Genomic DNA, 16,510 nt, shown 5'->3' with positions numbered 1-16,510 from the left:
AGGAAGGAGAACAATTACTGCAAGAATACTGCTCATCCACAAGAGGGTGATTATCAGCGGTGATAGTATAAAAGCGGTGATAGTATAAAAGTACAGGTAACTGCCAAAATAATGGAAACACTGAGTAAATGAGGGAAACAAAGTATATTGAAAGCAGATGCTTCCACACAGGTGCACTTCCTGAGTTAATTAAGTAGTTAACATCCCATCATGCTTAGGGTCATGTATAAAAATGCTGGGCAGATCATTATTTTGGCTACACCCCCATAGGATGACAATGCTCCCATCCACAGGGCACGAGTGGTCACTGAATGGTTTGATGAGCATGAAAACTATGTAAGCCATACGCCATGGCCATCTCAGTATCCAGATCTCAACCAAATTAAACACTTATGGGAGATCCTGGAGTGGAGCCCGAAAGTGTTGGAAAATGATGGAATTTCTCATAGAAGAATGGTGTCGCATCCCTCCAAGACTTTCAGACACATGTGCATTGAAGCTGTTCTGGCTCGTGGTGGCCCAACGCCCTATTGAGACAATTGATGTTTCCATTATTTTGACAGTTACCTGTATTTCAGCAGCATCCCTCATTGATTTCTGGAAGCATTTCAAGTGTGACTGTTAATAAGGACTGAATAAAAAAGGTTTACAACTTAAAAACATTCAGAGCATTAACTTAAAAAGAATTACTGATTCACCTAAGAGACCCGGGGATTCAAAAATCTGTTAGCATAGACTATACCAATATACCTGCCATGTGTTGATGATGCCTTTCACTTATTGACAGGACAGCAGGCAGTGAGACCGATGTCTAGTACCAAGGATGGTCAACAAAAAAGCTTTTAGATGGTGACATTGGAATTATAAAATCCCTGGCACCTAAGTGAAATCAGAGTGCTTTCTGAATGCATAAGCGTTTCGAAAGAAGATGCCAGCAGTATGACTTCTGTAGAGTCAAACGTAAGACTTTGTTAGCCCCAAAATGTGCTTCCCAGGGTATTGCATTATTTTGGTTTGAAGGGTCCGAGTGAGTCTGTGTGTAAAGGTCAGTGGCCTGTGTGTGGACCCTTTGCATGTTGCTCCTCCTTCAGGAAGGGAGTAAACGAGGAACGCACAGTGCGGCCCTGCAGCGACTGCTGCACACGGAAGTTGTTGACCATGCTCTTCTGCACCTCCTCCTCTGCTGAGGTGAAGAGAAGACTCCGAAACACAGCCAGCTGAGGAAGGGACAGGACAGGGAGAGAATGTGTTATGCAGACATGGAACTACCGAGTGAAAACACTAAGGTTTAGTCCACGAGTAGTTCTAACATTCCTTCCCTTTTCACCACGCACATGCTTTCACACACACACTAACCTGGTCATGGCTGACTTCGATGTGCTGCTTCATGATAATCCAGGTCACTGCTTCGGTCAGAGGAGGCGTGGTCAGTGACCCTGCATACGTCCAGTAATCATCAATGTTACTGGGCAGTAGGCAGGCTGGGTCAAACCTAGTGAACTCAACAACACTGTCCTAAGGAGCAAGAAGGGGAAGAGGAAAGGGTTACATGGTGCTACCAACCATGTCACAAGTTATTTATTATTATTATTATTATTGGCATTTCCCATCCACAACCTTCCTGATAGTAGTGGCATGTAATTTGACTCATGGCCACTAGAGGGCAGTTAAAGTTGACAGTCTCCCCATCTCTGATCATACAGTATTTCAGGAAAGTTCCTTTGCAGTAATAATTCTGTGCGATGTAACAAAGGGTGTTCCAGCCTACAACACTCAGTCAAACTTTGGGGGGTGGGGGCTAGTGCTGAATTTCGGCTTCAGCCGAGCTCCTTTAAGCATTTTCACCATGAGTCCTTGATAAAAATAGCCGTTATCCAATGCATTAGATTTATCTGTTGATTTATCATTGTTTGCTTTTGTCAGTCAGCTGTTTAAAGCGCTCATTGCTCTTAGGTGTGCGCGGTACTGGTGTTCTATGTGCCATCCGTGGCCAGAAGTAGTAGACCATTTATTTAGCTTAATTATTTTCTATCAATATTCGTTTTCTTTACTGGATAACCTGATGGTCAACAATATCACTAGACAACTAGCCTACAGCTAGACACCAATGTGCATCCAACAAGTATAGCTTAATGACAGTAGTTGACTATTTCGGTTAGAAGCATTAGATTTTGCAATGGCATAGGCCTATATAATTTTGGATTTGTGTGCCCATGAGAACTGTTTTCACGGCGAAACATAATGAAATGTTACGTAGGCATAGTTACACTTGCAGTGGATTTTCCGAGATCCCCAAGATCCATGATTTGTACAGAGTTTAAGTTCAATATTCTAATTCAATTGTTAAATACTTCATAAATGACAAATAACACTGTCATAAATGTAATTAACATAAGGAAAGAAATGTAGTGTTTTATGTCACATGATCTGTGAAGACTTCAAGCATTAAGGACAATTCATGAACTAGCATGCAAAACATGTTTTGATTCAACTCATTTATTATATTGAATGTAGGCTACCTATTCTGCGTGTGTTCATGTGTTTAAAATTGCCTCAGCTGAGAAGGTAGGCTACCGGCAGTGTGTAGGCCTAGTGGAGGGTAAACGTTGTTGTTTACCCACTTTTTTTTTTATGCACTCAAAGCATAGGGAGCGTTACTTTTTCATCACGACCGGCAATCAGAGTTTACCCAACATTTTTTTTTAAACACTACATCACTGGCCTATTTGAAATGCATGCTAATACACATTGTAGCCTAGTCTAGTAAATTGACCATGTGTGTTAGGGTGACCATCCCCTTTTTCCCGGGACAGTTTCAGCCCCATTTCAGGTGTCCCGACTTTTCAGGCTACAAAAAAGGTCAATTTGTCAGCAAGACGCATCAATTAATGTAAGCCTAATCAATGGCAAATCCCTGAATGTCATTAGACACACTTCTTGGTGTTTTGTAACAGATCTATTTACAGTCATCAAATGGAGTGGACGAACATGCCTACTTTTTGAGGTGATTTGTTTAGCAATCAGATGAAAATATGACTGGTTGTGTTCATGCCACATTAAAAGGTAATAATTTTTTACCGTTTAAATTACGTCTTTATTATTAGGCCGATAAATTTGATAGACACTCCCGAATGTCATGGTGTAATTCGCACTCCAATTGACATATAAATGTCATGTGGGCTCCACCGGAGAGAGGCTTGTCTAGAACACCTAACTGAGTCGTACAGCACATTGACCATATGTTCTTAAGCTTTGGGCGGCCTTCTCAGAAACTCAGCGACATATAACACCTGGTTGAAATGTTCTCTCTGAAACTTTGGTAACAAGCTCACCTGCATGGTTTAAGTGGTAAATCATTGAACTCACCTTGTGTCTGACAGCAGGTAGGACATCCACTAGTTTCTGCAGTCCCTCGTGTCTCTTCCCTATCTGAGGAGGAAAATAATCTGTCTGAGCACTGAGTCCTTCTGTCAGGCATGTGCCGTGTGTTTACATTCACTGCATGTGGTGTTTACATTTCAATGTCAGTAAATCTTGAAATGGTGTGTATATGGTCAAGTGTGTATATGAGTCCGACGCAAAGGATATACTACTTTGTTGAGACAAGGCCCAAATCCCAGTCATCCGCGTGAAGAAAAGACGGAGGAAAAGGGGGAGGAGGGCGGGGTGCCTTGTAAGAATTAGTCGACGAGTAGGTAAACCACAACTACCCTCCGTATTATTGGCCAACGTGCAATCATTGGAAAACAAACTGGACGATCTACGATTAAGACTATCCTACCAACGGGACATTAAAAACTGTAATATCTTCTGTTTCACCGAGATGTGGCTGAATGACGACACGGATAATATAGAACTGGCTGGCTTCTCCATGCATCGGCAGGACAGAGCAGCTACGTCTGGTAAGACGAGGGGGGTCTATTTGTCAGTAACTGCTGGTGCAATGTCTAATATTAAAGAAGTCTCAAGGTATTGCTCGCCTGAGGTAGAATACCTCATGATAAGCTGTAGACCACACTATCTACCAAGAGAGTTCTCATCTATATTATTCGTAGCCGTCTATTTACCGCCACAAACCGATGCTGGCACTAAAACCGCACTCAACGAGCTGTCTAAGGCCAAGAAGGAAACAAGAAAATGCTCATCCAGAAGCGGCGCTCCTAGTGGCCGGGGACTTTAATGCAGGCAAATTTAAATCAGTTTTACCTCATTTCTACCAGCATGTTACATGTGCAACCAGAGGGGAAATAAACTCTAGACCACCTTTACTCCACACACAGACGCTTACAAAGCTCTCCCTCGTCCTCCATTTGGCAAATCTGACCATCATTCTATCCTCCTGATTCCTGCTTACAATCAAAAACTAAAGCAGGAAGTACCAGTTACTCGCTCAATACGGAAGTGGTCAGATGACACGGATGCTACACAAAGCCGCGGGGCCAGCCGGATTACCAGGACATGTACTCAAAGCATGCGCAGACCAACTGGCAAGTGTCTTCTCTGAAATGTTCAACCTCTCCCTGACCGAGTCTGTAATACCTACATGTTTCAAACAGACCACCATAGTCCCTGTGCCCAAGAAAGCGAAGGTAACCTGCCTAAATGATTACCGCCCCGTAGCACTCACGTCAATAGCCATGAAGTGCTTTGAAAGGCTGGTCATGGCTCACATCAACACCATCATGCCATAAACCCTTGACCCACTTCAAATCACATACTGCCCCAACAGATCCACAGATGATGCAATCTCAATCGCACTCCACACTGACCTTTCCCACCTGGACAAAAGGAACACCTATGTGAGAATACTGTTAATTGACTACAGCTCAGCAGTCAACACCATAGTGCCCACAAAGCTCATCACTAAGCTAAGGACCCTGGGACTAAACACCTGCCTCTGCAACTGGATCCTGGACTTCCTGACAGGCCGCCCCGAGGTGGTAAGGGTAGGCAACAACACATCTGCTACGCTGATCCTCAACACTGGGGCCCCTCGGGGGTGCGTGCTTAGTCCCCTCCTGTATTCCCCGTTCACCCACAAATGTGTGGCCAAGCACGACTCCAACACCATCATTAAGTTTGCTGACAACACAACAGTGATAGGCCTGATCACCGACAACGATGAGACAGCCTATAGGGAGGAGGTCAAAGACCTGGCAGTGTGGTGCCAAGACAACAACCTCTCCCTCAATGTGAGCAAGACAAAGGAGCTGATCGTAGACTATAGGAAAAGGAGGGCCGAACAGGCCCCCATTAACATTGACAGGGCTGAAGTGGAGCGGGTCGAGAGTTTCAAGTTCCTTGGGGTCCACATCATCAACGAACTATCATGGTCCAAACACACCAAGACAGTTGTGAAGAGGGCACGACAACACCTTTTCCCCCTCAGCAGACTGAAAAGATTTGGCATGGGTCCCCAGATCCTCAAAAGGTTATACAGCTGCACCATCGAGAGCATCCTGACCGGTTGCATCACCGCCTGGTATGGCAACTGCTCGGTATCTGACCGTAAGGCGCTACAGAGGGTAGTGCGTACGACTCAGTACATCACTGCGGCCAAGCTTCCTGACATCCAGGACCTACAGTTGAAGTCGAAAGTTTACATACACTTAGGTTGGAGTCATTAAAACTTGTTTTTCAACCACTCCACACATTTCTTGTTAACAAACTATAGTTTTGGCAAGTCGGTTAGGACATCTACTTCGTGCATGACACAAGTAATTTTTCCAACAATTGTTTACAGACAGATTATTTCACTGTATCACAATTCCAGTGGGTCAGAAGTTTACATACACTAAGTTGACTGTGCCTTTAAACAGCTTTGGAAAATTCCAGAAAAAATAGGCTAATTGACATCATTTGAGTCAATTGGAAGTGTACCTGTGGATGTATTTCAAGGCCTACCTTCAAACTCAGTGCCTCTTTGCTTGACATCATGGGAAAATCAAAAGAAATCAGCCAAGACCTCAGAAAAAGAATTGTAGACCTTCACAAGTCTGTTTTATCCTTGGGATCAATTTCCAAACGCCTGAAGGTACCACGTTCATCTGTACAAACAATAGTACGCAAGTATAAACACCATGGGACCACGCAGCCATCATACCGCTCAGGAAGTAGACGCGTTCTGTCTCCTAGAGATTAACGTACTTTGGTGCGAAAAGTGCAAATCAAACCCAGAACAACAGCAAAGGACCTTGTGAAGATGCTGGAGAAACAGGTACAAAAGTATTTATATCCACAGTAAAACGAGTCCTATATTGATATAACCTGAAAGGCCGCTCAGCAAGGAAGAATCCACTGCTCCAAAACCGCCATAAAAAAGCCAGACTATGGTTTGGAACTGCACATGGGGACAAAGAAATGTCCTCTGGTCTGATGAAACAAAAATAGAACTGTTTGCCCATAATGACCATTGTTATGTTTGGAAGAAAAAGGGGTAGCTTGCAAGCCAAAGAACACCATCCCAACCGTTAAGCACTAGGGTGGCAGCATCATGCTGTGGGGGTGCTTTGCTGCAGGAGGGACTGGTGCACTTCACAAAATAGATGGCATCATGAGGAAGGAAAATTATGTGGATTTATTGAAGCAACATCTCAAGACATCAGTCAGGAAGTTAAAGCTTTGTCGCAAATGGGTCTTCCAAATGGACAATGACCCCAAGCCTACTTCCAAAGTTGTGGCAAAATGGCTTAAAGACAACAAAGTCAAGGTATTGGAGTGGCCATCACAAAGCCCTGACCTCAATCCTATAGAAAATGTGTGGGCAGAATTGAAAAAGCGTGTGCGAGCAAGGAGGCCTATAAACCTGACTCAGTTACACCAGCTCTGTCAGGAGGAATGGCCAAAGTTCACCCAACTTATTGTGGGAAGCTTGTGGAAGGCTACCCGAAACGTTTGACCAAAGTTAAACAATTTAAAGGCAATGCTACCAAATACTAATTGAGTGTATGTAAACGTCTGACCCTCTGGGAATGTGATGAAAGAAATACAAGCTGAAATAAATCATTCTCTCTACTATTATTCTGACATTTCACATTCTTAAAATAAAAGTGGTGATCCTAACTGACCTAAGACAGGGAATTTTTACTAGGATTAAATGTCAGGAATTGTGAAAAACTGAGTTTAAATGTATTTGGCTAAGGTGTATGTAAACTTCCGACTTCAACTGTATATACTTGGCGTTGTCAGAGGAAGGCCCAAAAAATGGTCAAAGACTCCAATCACCCAAGTCATAGACTGTTCTCTCTGCTACTTCACGGCAAGCGGTACCGGAGCGCCAAGTCTAGGACCAAAAGGCACCTTAACAGCTTCTACCCCCAAGCCATAAGACTGCTGAACAATTAATCAAATGGCCACCCAGACTATTTACATTGACACCCCCCACCCCGTTGTTTTTACACTGCTGCTATATAATATAATAATAATAATAATAATAATAATAATAATAAAATATAATATGCCATTTAGCTACTCGCTGTTTATTATCTATGCATAGTCACTTAACAAATTACCTCAACTAACCTGTACATTGACTCGGTACTGGTACCCCCTGTATATAGCCTCATTATTGTTATGTAATTTTCTTGTGTTACTTTAGATTTTTATTTTTTTAACCTTTATTTAGTAAATATTTTCTTAACTCTATTTCTTGAACTGCATTGTTGGTTTAGGGCTTGTAAGTAAGCATTTCACGCTAAGGTCTACACCTGTTGTATTCGGTGCATGTGACAAATACAATTTGATGGTGGTGGGTTGCATGTGGTAGGGATGCATCGCTATGTTAACAAGGAGCAATAAGTTACCTTGAGGAAGACCCCAATAACAGCCAGTCCATTCTCCTCCATCACCGCCTCCTCAAACCGGCTATACTTATCAGAGTTCCAGTGCACCATGTGGAGCTATTAACAGAAAAGGCGACAAATACGTTAATTAGAACGTATTTATCCACACACCCAGAGAATTCAATTGCAATGTGTCACAGATTATATTTGCTGCTGGATAATTATTAATATCAATCATCTTTAATATCATTCTCAAGATAAACAACGGTCAAAACTCTGTGGTAGAACAATCAATAATCAAAACTCTAAAAAAATCTGATTCTGAATGTGAAAATCCACCCCAAAATCCCCAGATTCTCCATCCTGAACAGACGGTTTATCTATTAAACCAAACTGAGCATTGTCTGACCCTGAGGTCACATGCAGCTGCTCTCTGTTTTACTCCATTTGAGGTTCCAACAATGGCCAACCCTACCCATATTCACACGATGGACCAACCCTACCCATATTCACACGATGGCCCAACCCTACCCAAAGCGCAGTACAACCCAATAAGTAAACTGAGGAGGATCCATTACCTCTGTTACCCAGACTGTGGTGTGCTCCGATTAGGCACACAGAGTGAGTTGTGTGTTGTAATCGTAACTTGAGCCGCTCTACACACACTGCACCTGGGGAGTGTTGAGAACCCTGACATGGTCAGATTCTCACAGCCACTAATGCCAGCTTGGCATGGCACCCTCCCCCAGACATACAGTAGTACTCCCTCTATTGCATAAGTATGCTTTAGGTGAGTGGAACAATATGAAAATAGATCACACATCAAAGGTGGGCCTTAAGGATAGAACAGAATGCATTTCACACAGAGCATTCTGCTTCTATATGTAGAGCTATCCAACAGCACAATCCCCCTCTGTCACGGAAATTGCATGCCAATGTCATTATGGATTGGCTAGGACATCAGCATTGACTTGATGACTAACCTACTACCTACCGTTCCATGCCACAGTCTCCTGAGGACTATGGCTCTATTAGACTTGACATGTCAGGAAGTTCTTACTGTATCATAGCTAGAGGCATTCAACAAACGTAACATTTAAATACAGACACTCTGTTAAGGAAGAGGATGTGCGGTAGCTACCTCAGCAGGGAAGAGGCGGCGGTCCACTGTGTGCTCAGAGCCCCATGCGTTGCTCTCCCCCCAATGGAAGTGGAACTGACACAGCCGAAAGTTATCCTCCAGAGGACCCCCTTTAAGTGCTGAGAGGGGGATAGACAAGAAGAAATCGACCACTCATCAATGTTGTGATTGCGACACATGCAATAATGAGAAGAAACAGTAACTAATACACACAACAGCTGAGTGGGGAGTTATAAACATAGTTGTTAAAACATAACAAGTATCCTCTTCTCACACAAACACACATTAAAAAGCAGAACTAAGAATTAAATTACAGAATAACTAGCCTACTGTATTCTTGGCATTAAAATATTTATGTAAAGTTTAGCGGTTAACAAAATATTCATTTCTGAAATAATAATTGTTTGAAATTTAGAGTAATTAGACTATGTTTAAACAAGTTTCAAGACCATGATGTTGAGAAATAAGCCTAGGGCAGGAATACTTAAAAATGTAAATCAAAGTCACATTCCACGTGGCAGGCATTGCGGGTTTCAATCAGGAGGTCACGTGGCAGAACTGAAAGTGCTTACTCGATTTGTCGGTGGTGTCATCGTACTCAACCAGGAATGAGTACCCGTTGTTCCATATCTGTGAACAAGTCCTGGGGTCGTAATCCGGGGTCAGCGGCTTGAGATGCGGATCAAAGACGCTCTTTCGCACCCGAATATCGATAGGAGATTGTCTGTTTCCCCCAGGAGCAACGAGTGGTCCCTGCCACATCGGATGCACTGGAGTCAAAGCATGAGAGAGGAGAGGGGATTTAAATCTTGTCTGACAGTAAAATTTAAAACGACAAAGCTTGTCTTCAGTAAATCACATTAGGTCCTATTGCTTAGCCTACTAAAACAAATGCTGACACTTACTTTTCATAGTGTACTCTCCAGCTTCCAGCATTATTAATCAGCTATAATAGTCAAATTCCCAAATAAAATAAGATAAAATGTCTCAAAGTAGACAAGCAATTCTGAAAAGTTAGAGTGAGGCCAGTAGTCTAAACCTCCTCCGTAGATTCCGTTTAAAGAAATGAGCAAAGCAGGAGGAGGAAAAAGAGACACTTCCTTCTCTTACTCCTATTCAAAGGAAATTACAGAATAAGTAAAATGTGGGTAGGCTACAGAAACTGACTCGCGGAATGTATTGGCAGCCCACCAGGTCTACTCCACAGCAGGAAAGGGAGACACTAGTTCAGCTCTGAATGGAACATTTTAGATATGCAGCTTCTGGCATTTCAAGGAATCTACTACGACTTCCTCGTTTTGCCATTGGGCTGCAAAACAATAACTGCCTACGATGCAATTTACATCAGTCACTGACAAATCAAATTGTATTTGCCACATGCGCCGAATACAACAGGTGTAGACATTACAGTGAAATGCTTACTTACAAGCCCTTAACCAACAATGCATTTTTTAAAGTTTTTTTTTTTTTAAGTGTTAAGTAAAAAAATTAAATAACTACAGAGCAGCAGTAAAATAAAATAACAGTAGGGAGGCTATATACAGGGTGGTACCGGTGCAGAGTCAATGTGCGGGGGCACCGGCTAGTCGAGGTAATTGAGGTAAGTTAAAGTGGCTATGCATAAAGTGACTATGCATAAATAATAGACAGAGTAGCAGCAGCGTAAAAGAGGGGAGTGGGGGTGGGGGGCAGTGCAAATAGTCCAAGTAGCAATGATTAGCTGTTCAGGAGTCTTATGGCTTGGGGGTTGAAGCTGTTGAGAAGCCTTTTGGACCTAGACTTGGCGCTCCGGTACCGCTTGCCATGCAGTAGCAGAGAGAACAGTCTATGACTAGGGTGGCTGGAGTCTTTGACAATTTTGAGGGCCTTCCTCTGACACCGCCTGGTATAGAGGTCCTGGATTGCAGGAAGCTTGGCCCCAGTGATGTACTGGGCCGTACGCACTACCCTCTGTAGTGCCTTGCGGTCGTAGGCCGAGCAGTTGCCATACCAGGCGGTGATGCAACCAGTCAGGATGCTCTCGATGGTGCAGCTGTTTTTTGAGGATCTGAGGACCCATGCCAAATCTTTTCAGTCTCCTGAGGGGGAATAGGCTTTGTCGTGCCCTCTTCACAACTGTCTTGGTGTGTTTGGACAATGATAGTTTGTTGGTGATGTGGACACCAAGGAACTTGAAGCTCTCAACCTGTTCCACTACAGCCCTGTCGATGAGAATGGGGGCGTGCTCAGTCCTCTTTTTTTTTTCCTGTAGTCCACAATCATCTCCTTTGTCTTGATCACGTTGAGGGAGAGGTTGTTATCCTGGCACCACTTGGCCAGGTCTCGAACCTCCTCCCTATAGGCTGTCTCATTGTTGTCGGTGATCAGGCCTACCACTGTTGTGTCGTCAGCAAACTTAATGATGGTGTTTGAGTCGTGCCTGGCCATGCAGTCATGGCTGAACAGGGAATACAGGAGGGGACTGAGCACGCACCCCTGAGGGGCCCCCGTGTTGAGGATCAGCATGGCAGATGTGTTGTTACCTACCCTTACCACCTGGGGGCGGCCCTTCAGGAAGTCCAGGACCCAGTTGCAGAGGGAGGTGTTTAGTCCCAGGATCCTTAGCTTAGTGATGAGCTTTGAGGGCACTATGGTGTTGAACGCTGAGCTGTAGTCAATGAACAGCATTCTCACGTAGGTGTTCCTCTTGTCCAGGTGGGAAAGGGCAGTGTTGAGTGCAATAGAGATTGCATCATCTGTGGATCTGTTGGGGCAGTATGCAAATTGGAGTGGGTCTAGGGTTTCTGGGATAATGGTGTTGATGTGAGCCATGACCAGCCTTTCAAAGCACTTCATGGCTACAGATGTGAGTGCTACAGGTCGGTAGTCATTTAGGCAGGTTATCTTAGTGTCCTTGGGCACAGGGACTATGGTGGTCTGCTTGAAACATGTTGGTATTACAGACTCAGTCAGGGACATGTTGAAAATGTCAGTGAAGACACTTGCCAGTTGGTCAGCACATGCTCGGAGTACACGTCCTGGTAATCCGTCTGGCCCTGCGGCCTTGTGAATGTTGATCTGCTTAAAAGTCTTACTCACATCGGCTACGGAGAGCGTGATCACATTGTCATCCGGAACAGCTGGTGCTCTCGTGCATGCTTCAGTGTTGCTTGCCTCGAAGCGAGCATAGAAGTGATTTAGCTCGTCTGGTAGGCTTGTGTCACTGGGCAGCTCGCGGCTGTGCTTCCTTTTGTAGTCTAATAGTTTTCAAGCCCTGCCACATCCGACGAGTGTCAGAGCCGGTGTAGTACAATTCAATCTTAGTCCGGTATTGACTCTTTGATGGTTCGTCGGAGGGCAAAGCGGCAGCTCTACCCTTTAGCTCAATGCGGATGTTGCCTGTAATTCATGGCTTCTGGTTGGGGTATGTACATACAGTCACTGTGGGGACGACGTCATCGACGCACTTGTTGATGAAGCCAGTGACTGATGTGGTGTACTCCTCAATGCTATCTGAAGAATCCCGGAACATATTCCAGTCTGTGCTAGCAAAACAGTCCTATAGCTTAGCATCTGCGTCATCTGACCACTTTTTTTATTAACCGAGTCACTGATGCTTCCTGCTTTAGTTTTTGCTTATAAGCAGGAATCAGGAGGATATAGTTATGGTCAGATTTGCCAAATGGAGGGCGAGGAAGAGCTTTGTATGCGTCTCTGTGTGTGGAGTAAAGGTGGTCTAGAGTTTTTTTTCCTCTGGTTGCACATTTAACATGCTGGTAGAAATTAGGTAGAATGGATTTAAGTTTCCCTGCATTAAAGTCCCCGGCCACTAGGAGCGCTGCCTCTAGATGAGCGTTTTCCTGTTTGCTTATGGCCTTATAAAGCTCATTGAGTGCAATCTTAATGCCAGCATCGGTTTGTGGTGGTAAATAAACAGCTACGAAAAATATAGATGAAAAGTCTCTTGGTAAATAGTGTGGTCTACAGCTTATCATGAGATACTCTACCTCTGGCGAGCAAAACCTTGAGACTTCCTTAGTATTAGATTTTGTGCACCAGCTGCTGTTTAAAAATAAACACAGACCGCCACCCCTTGTCTTACCGGAGTCAGCCGTTCTATCCTGCCGATGTAGCGTATATCCCGTCAGCTGTATGTTGTCCATGTCGTCGTTCTGCCACGACTCGGTGAAACATAAGATATTACAGTTGGTAGGATAACCATAATCTTAGGTCGTCCAATTTGTTCTCAAATGATTGAACATTGGCTAATAGGATTGATGGAAGAGGCAGTTTACTCGTTCGCCGTCAGATCCTTACAAGGCACCCCGACCTACGTCCACGATATCTCTGTCTCTTTCTCCTGCGAATGACGGGGATTTGGGCCTTGTCGGGTGTCTGTGTCTGTTGGACGAAGAAAAAATATTTGTCCAATACGAGGTGAGTAATTGCTGTCCTGATATCCAGAAGCTCTTTTTGGTCATAAGAGACGGTGGCAAAAACATTAGGTACAGAATAAATTACAAATAACGCGAAAAAACACACATAATAGTACAATTGGTTAGAGGGCTGTAAAACTGCAGCCATCTTCTCCGGCACCACTTCAATCAGATCTGTCAATGGGACTGTGAATGCTTAGCCTCTATCTGTACAAAGGTCCTTTGGAAAATTTATTTTCAATTATCCATTTTGCTACTGTCCTATTCTTACTAGCATTTTCTAAATTCAAACAAACCACCTGCATCTGAACACAGACATATTAGAAGATACGTTTGGCCGAATCGAGGACGAAGATAGTATCGGCAAGTTAAGGTTGGTCAAATTCTCTGTGCTACGCCAAACAGTACCTATCCTGTAACGACTAATGGATCATCACATTAGCTCGTTACAATCTGCTAGCTATTCATGAAGGTACACTACATGGCCAAATGTATGTGGACACCCCTTCAAATGAGTGGATTTGGCTATTTCAGCCACACCCGTTGCTGACAGATGTATAATTTATGCCCTGCTAGAGCTGCCCCGGTCAACTGTAAGTGCTGTTATTGTGAAGAGGAAACGTCTAGGAGCAACAACGGCTCAGTCGTGAAGTGGTAGGCCACACAAGCTCACAGAACAGGACAACTGAGTGCTGAAACGCATAGTGCGTAAATATCGTCTGTCCTCAGTTGCAACACTCACTACCGAGTACCAAACTGCATCTGGAAACAACGTCAGCACAAGAACTGTTCGTCAGGGGAGCTTCATGAAATGGGTTTCCATGGCTGAGCAGCCGCACACAAGCATAAGATCACCATGTGCAATGCCAAGCGTTGGCTGGAGTGGTGTAAAGCTTGGCCATTGGACTCTGGAGCAGTGGAAACGCGTTCTCTGGAGTGATGAATCTGGCAGTCCGACGGACAAATCTGGGTTTGGGAATGCCAGGAGAACCCTACCTGCCCCAATACATAGTGCCAACTGTAAAGTTTGGTGAGGAGGAATAATGGTCTGGGGCTGTTTTTCATGGTTCGGGCTAGGCCCCTTAGTTCCAGTGAAGGGAAATCTTAACGCTACAGCATACAATGACAATGTAGACGATTCTGTGCTTCCAACTTTGTGGCAACAGTTTGGGGAAGGGCTTTTCCTGTTTCAGCATGACAATGCCACCGTGCACAAAGTGAGGTCCATACAGAAATGGTTTGTCGAGATAGGTGTGGAAGAACTTGACTGGCCTGCACAGAACCCTGACCTCAATCCCATCGAACACCTTTGTTACAGTCCTTGTTTAGGGAAGACAGAGGCGACCACCTGTGCTAAGCATAACTGGGGAGGACGTGTAGTTCGTCGGCTGGATGCACAGATAGCCATATGGATCTGTGCAAATCTGTTACAGTATGTGAAATTATTATTTTTATATTATTTCTCGCTTATACAGTATGAAATAAATTAACTATGTTTCAAAAAACGTATCGCAAGGGATGATTCACGGTTCGAAACATTAAAACAGAGCGCTGGGATTTTAGTTCACATATTCCCACCGGTAAGCAGTGCTTATAGCTGAGAACCCTTGGGATAATGCAGAATGCCTTGTTAATGCCTTGGGTTCTGGAGAGAAAGGTCAGGCCTTATGAATGTGTTGCGCAACGACAGACCATAAACAAACCACCAAACATGCAGTGTAAAATAGGCCAAGTAAAAAATAAAAAATAAATGATAAACGAACATATCAAAATTGTGATCATAGTTACGATCATATTGACATGTGGATGTACACACCATTGGTACAATCAAAACCAGTACCCGGCCGGAAGCTTAGAATGAACTCATTCATACACAACAACAAAAAATGTATGCACGCATGACTGTAAGTCGCTTTGGATAAAAGCGTCTGCTAAATGGCATATTATTATTATTATTATTCACCCTGAAAATGTAACGCCGACTCACTCATGCAAAAGTCCAGTCCTTGGTTTCCATGTATTCTTTGTGCACGCATTGCGATGATACCACGCCATTATCCCTTTAGCAATGTAGCCATAGTGGATGTCGATGAAAATTTAACGTAGCCATTTATGTTACTGCTGCTTGAGAGAATGAAACAGTCTTATTTCTCGTGTAGAACGTGTCAGCTCAGCTGACAACTGGACTGACCAATAATGGTACTGTTCTAGTCTTATGAAATGAACAGCTAGCTAATTCAACTGTAACTAATATGATAATTCAACTGTAATATGATGCAAGCTACCGTACTTTTAAAGTTTAGACACTTACATGCTGAAAGCACATATTTGCTTGAACATGCAGTGAGGTTGCATCTTCTCACGGGTATCAACCGTTGACCTTTAGTTTGCTTGATGATATGTCTTTGCAGATGCCGGGCAAGTGGCGTTACAATCGATGAGAGAGCCACCATGACCACGGTTCTTCGAATACGCTACTCGAAGGCTGCGAGAGTCAAAGTTAGCTGTTATGTGTTATCCTTTCAGGTAAGGCAAAACGTCATATCAATTAAACCTGCTCCTGTCTCCCGAGTCGTTCGGTTTCATATGTTTTCAATAAGAAAATAACTAAACGGGAGTTGCTTTAGGATCCCTCTTCTTCCACACTTCCGTGACAGTTGGATGGCTGCCGGCTGGCTCTCTCCACGATATCGCTTGATTGGTCGGGAAAATAGACAGGCTTTCACACGATTAAAACATTCACGAACTGACAATAAATTCCAAAAGTTTTCACTAGTCCTGTTGATAAGTGCTTACTTTAACCCCCCGCCCATTTATATTTGTTACCTACTGCTATAGCACGCGCGGCATCAATGAACGTGAAAGATTGTAAAGTGTTTACGAAGCAATAATGTGGTTACAATAGGAAGAGATCGCCGAGTTGAGCTCGCGTAAGGCTGTCGACCAATCAGCTTAATCATCTGAGAGGCGTTGCAATCCACATGCGCGAGATCTAGACCCGATTTAACAGAAACCTTGACTTAGATATTTTGTGTACTTTATGCTTAACCTTTTGTTGTTGTTGAAATGTCTGTGTGGTTCTTGTCATATGTCATAATAGCAGCACAATTAATCTGAGCCTCATGATCTACAATACATGATGCCGCACATGGTAAAATGTGCAGTGCTTTATC

The 16,510-nt window shown here is 43.7% G+C and overlaps 1 protein-coding gene across 4 annotated transcripts; it reads right to left on the bottom strand.

Moving 5' to 3' along the window:
- Nucleotides 1-327: 327 nt before the first annotated feature.
- On the bottom strand, nucleotides 328-16,270 carry LOC121576737 (carbonic anhydrase 5B, mitochondrial-like). 4 transcript variants are annotated; one of them, XM_045209244.1, is made up of 7 exons: nucleotides 15,649-16,270; nucleotides 9,495-9,692; nucleotides 8,923-9,041; nucleotides 7,803-7,898; nucleotides 3,367-3,429; nucleotides 1,357-1,515; nucleotides 328-1,217 (listed from the first exon to the last, which is right to left on the bottom strand). In XM_045209244.1, exons 1-7 carry the CDS (start codon nucleotides 15,788-15,790, stop codon nucleotides 1,047-1,049), a joined length of 948 nt encoding a protein of 315 aa, XP_045065179.1. In that variant the 5' UTR covers nucleotides 15,791-16,270; the 3' UTR covers nucleotides 328-1,046. The 4 variants fall into 4 exon arrangements, with proteins under 4 accessions (XP_045065179.1, XP_045065180.1, XP_045065182.1 ...); XM_045209245.1 differs by lacking the exon at nucleotides 15,649-16,270 and adding an exon at nucleotides 15,325-15,628; XM_045209247.1 differs by lacking the exon at nucleotides 15,649-16,270 and adding an exon at nucleotides 13,004-13,038.
- Nucleotides 16,271-16,510: the final 240 nt, after the last annotated feature.

This window comes from Coregonus clupeaformis, chromosome 29 (genome assembly GCF_020615455.1).
Source record: "Coregonus clupeaformis isolate EN_2021a chromosome 29, ASM2061545v1, whole genome shotgun sequence".
Lineage (NCBI taxonomy): Eukaryota > Metazoa > Chordata > Actinopteri > Salmoniformes > Salmonidae > Coregonus > Coregonus clupeaformis.
This window is presented reverse-complemented; position numbering and strand designations above follow the sequence as displayed.

Bases quoted from the DNA above. Each gene is read 5' to 3' on its own strand.
- LOC121576737 (XM_045209244.1), bottom strand. From the start codon at position 15,790: ATGGTGGCTCTCTCATCGATTGTAACGCCACTTGCCCGGCATCTGCAA. The intron at 9,042-9,494 runs GTAAGCACTTTC...TCCCCCTCTCAG, and splicing joins TGACACCACCGACAAATCGA to CACTTAAAGGGGGTCCTCTG. The intron at 1,218-1,356 runs GTTAGTGTGTGT...TCCCTTCCTCAG, and splicing joins TCGAAGTCAGCCATGACCAG to CTGGCTGTGTTTCGGAGTCT.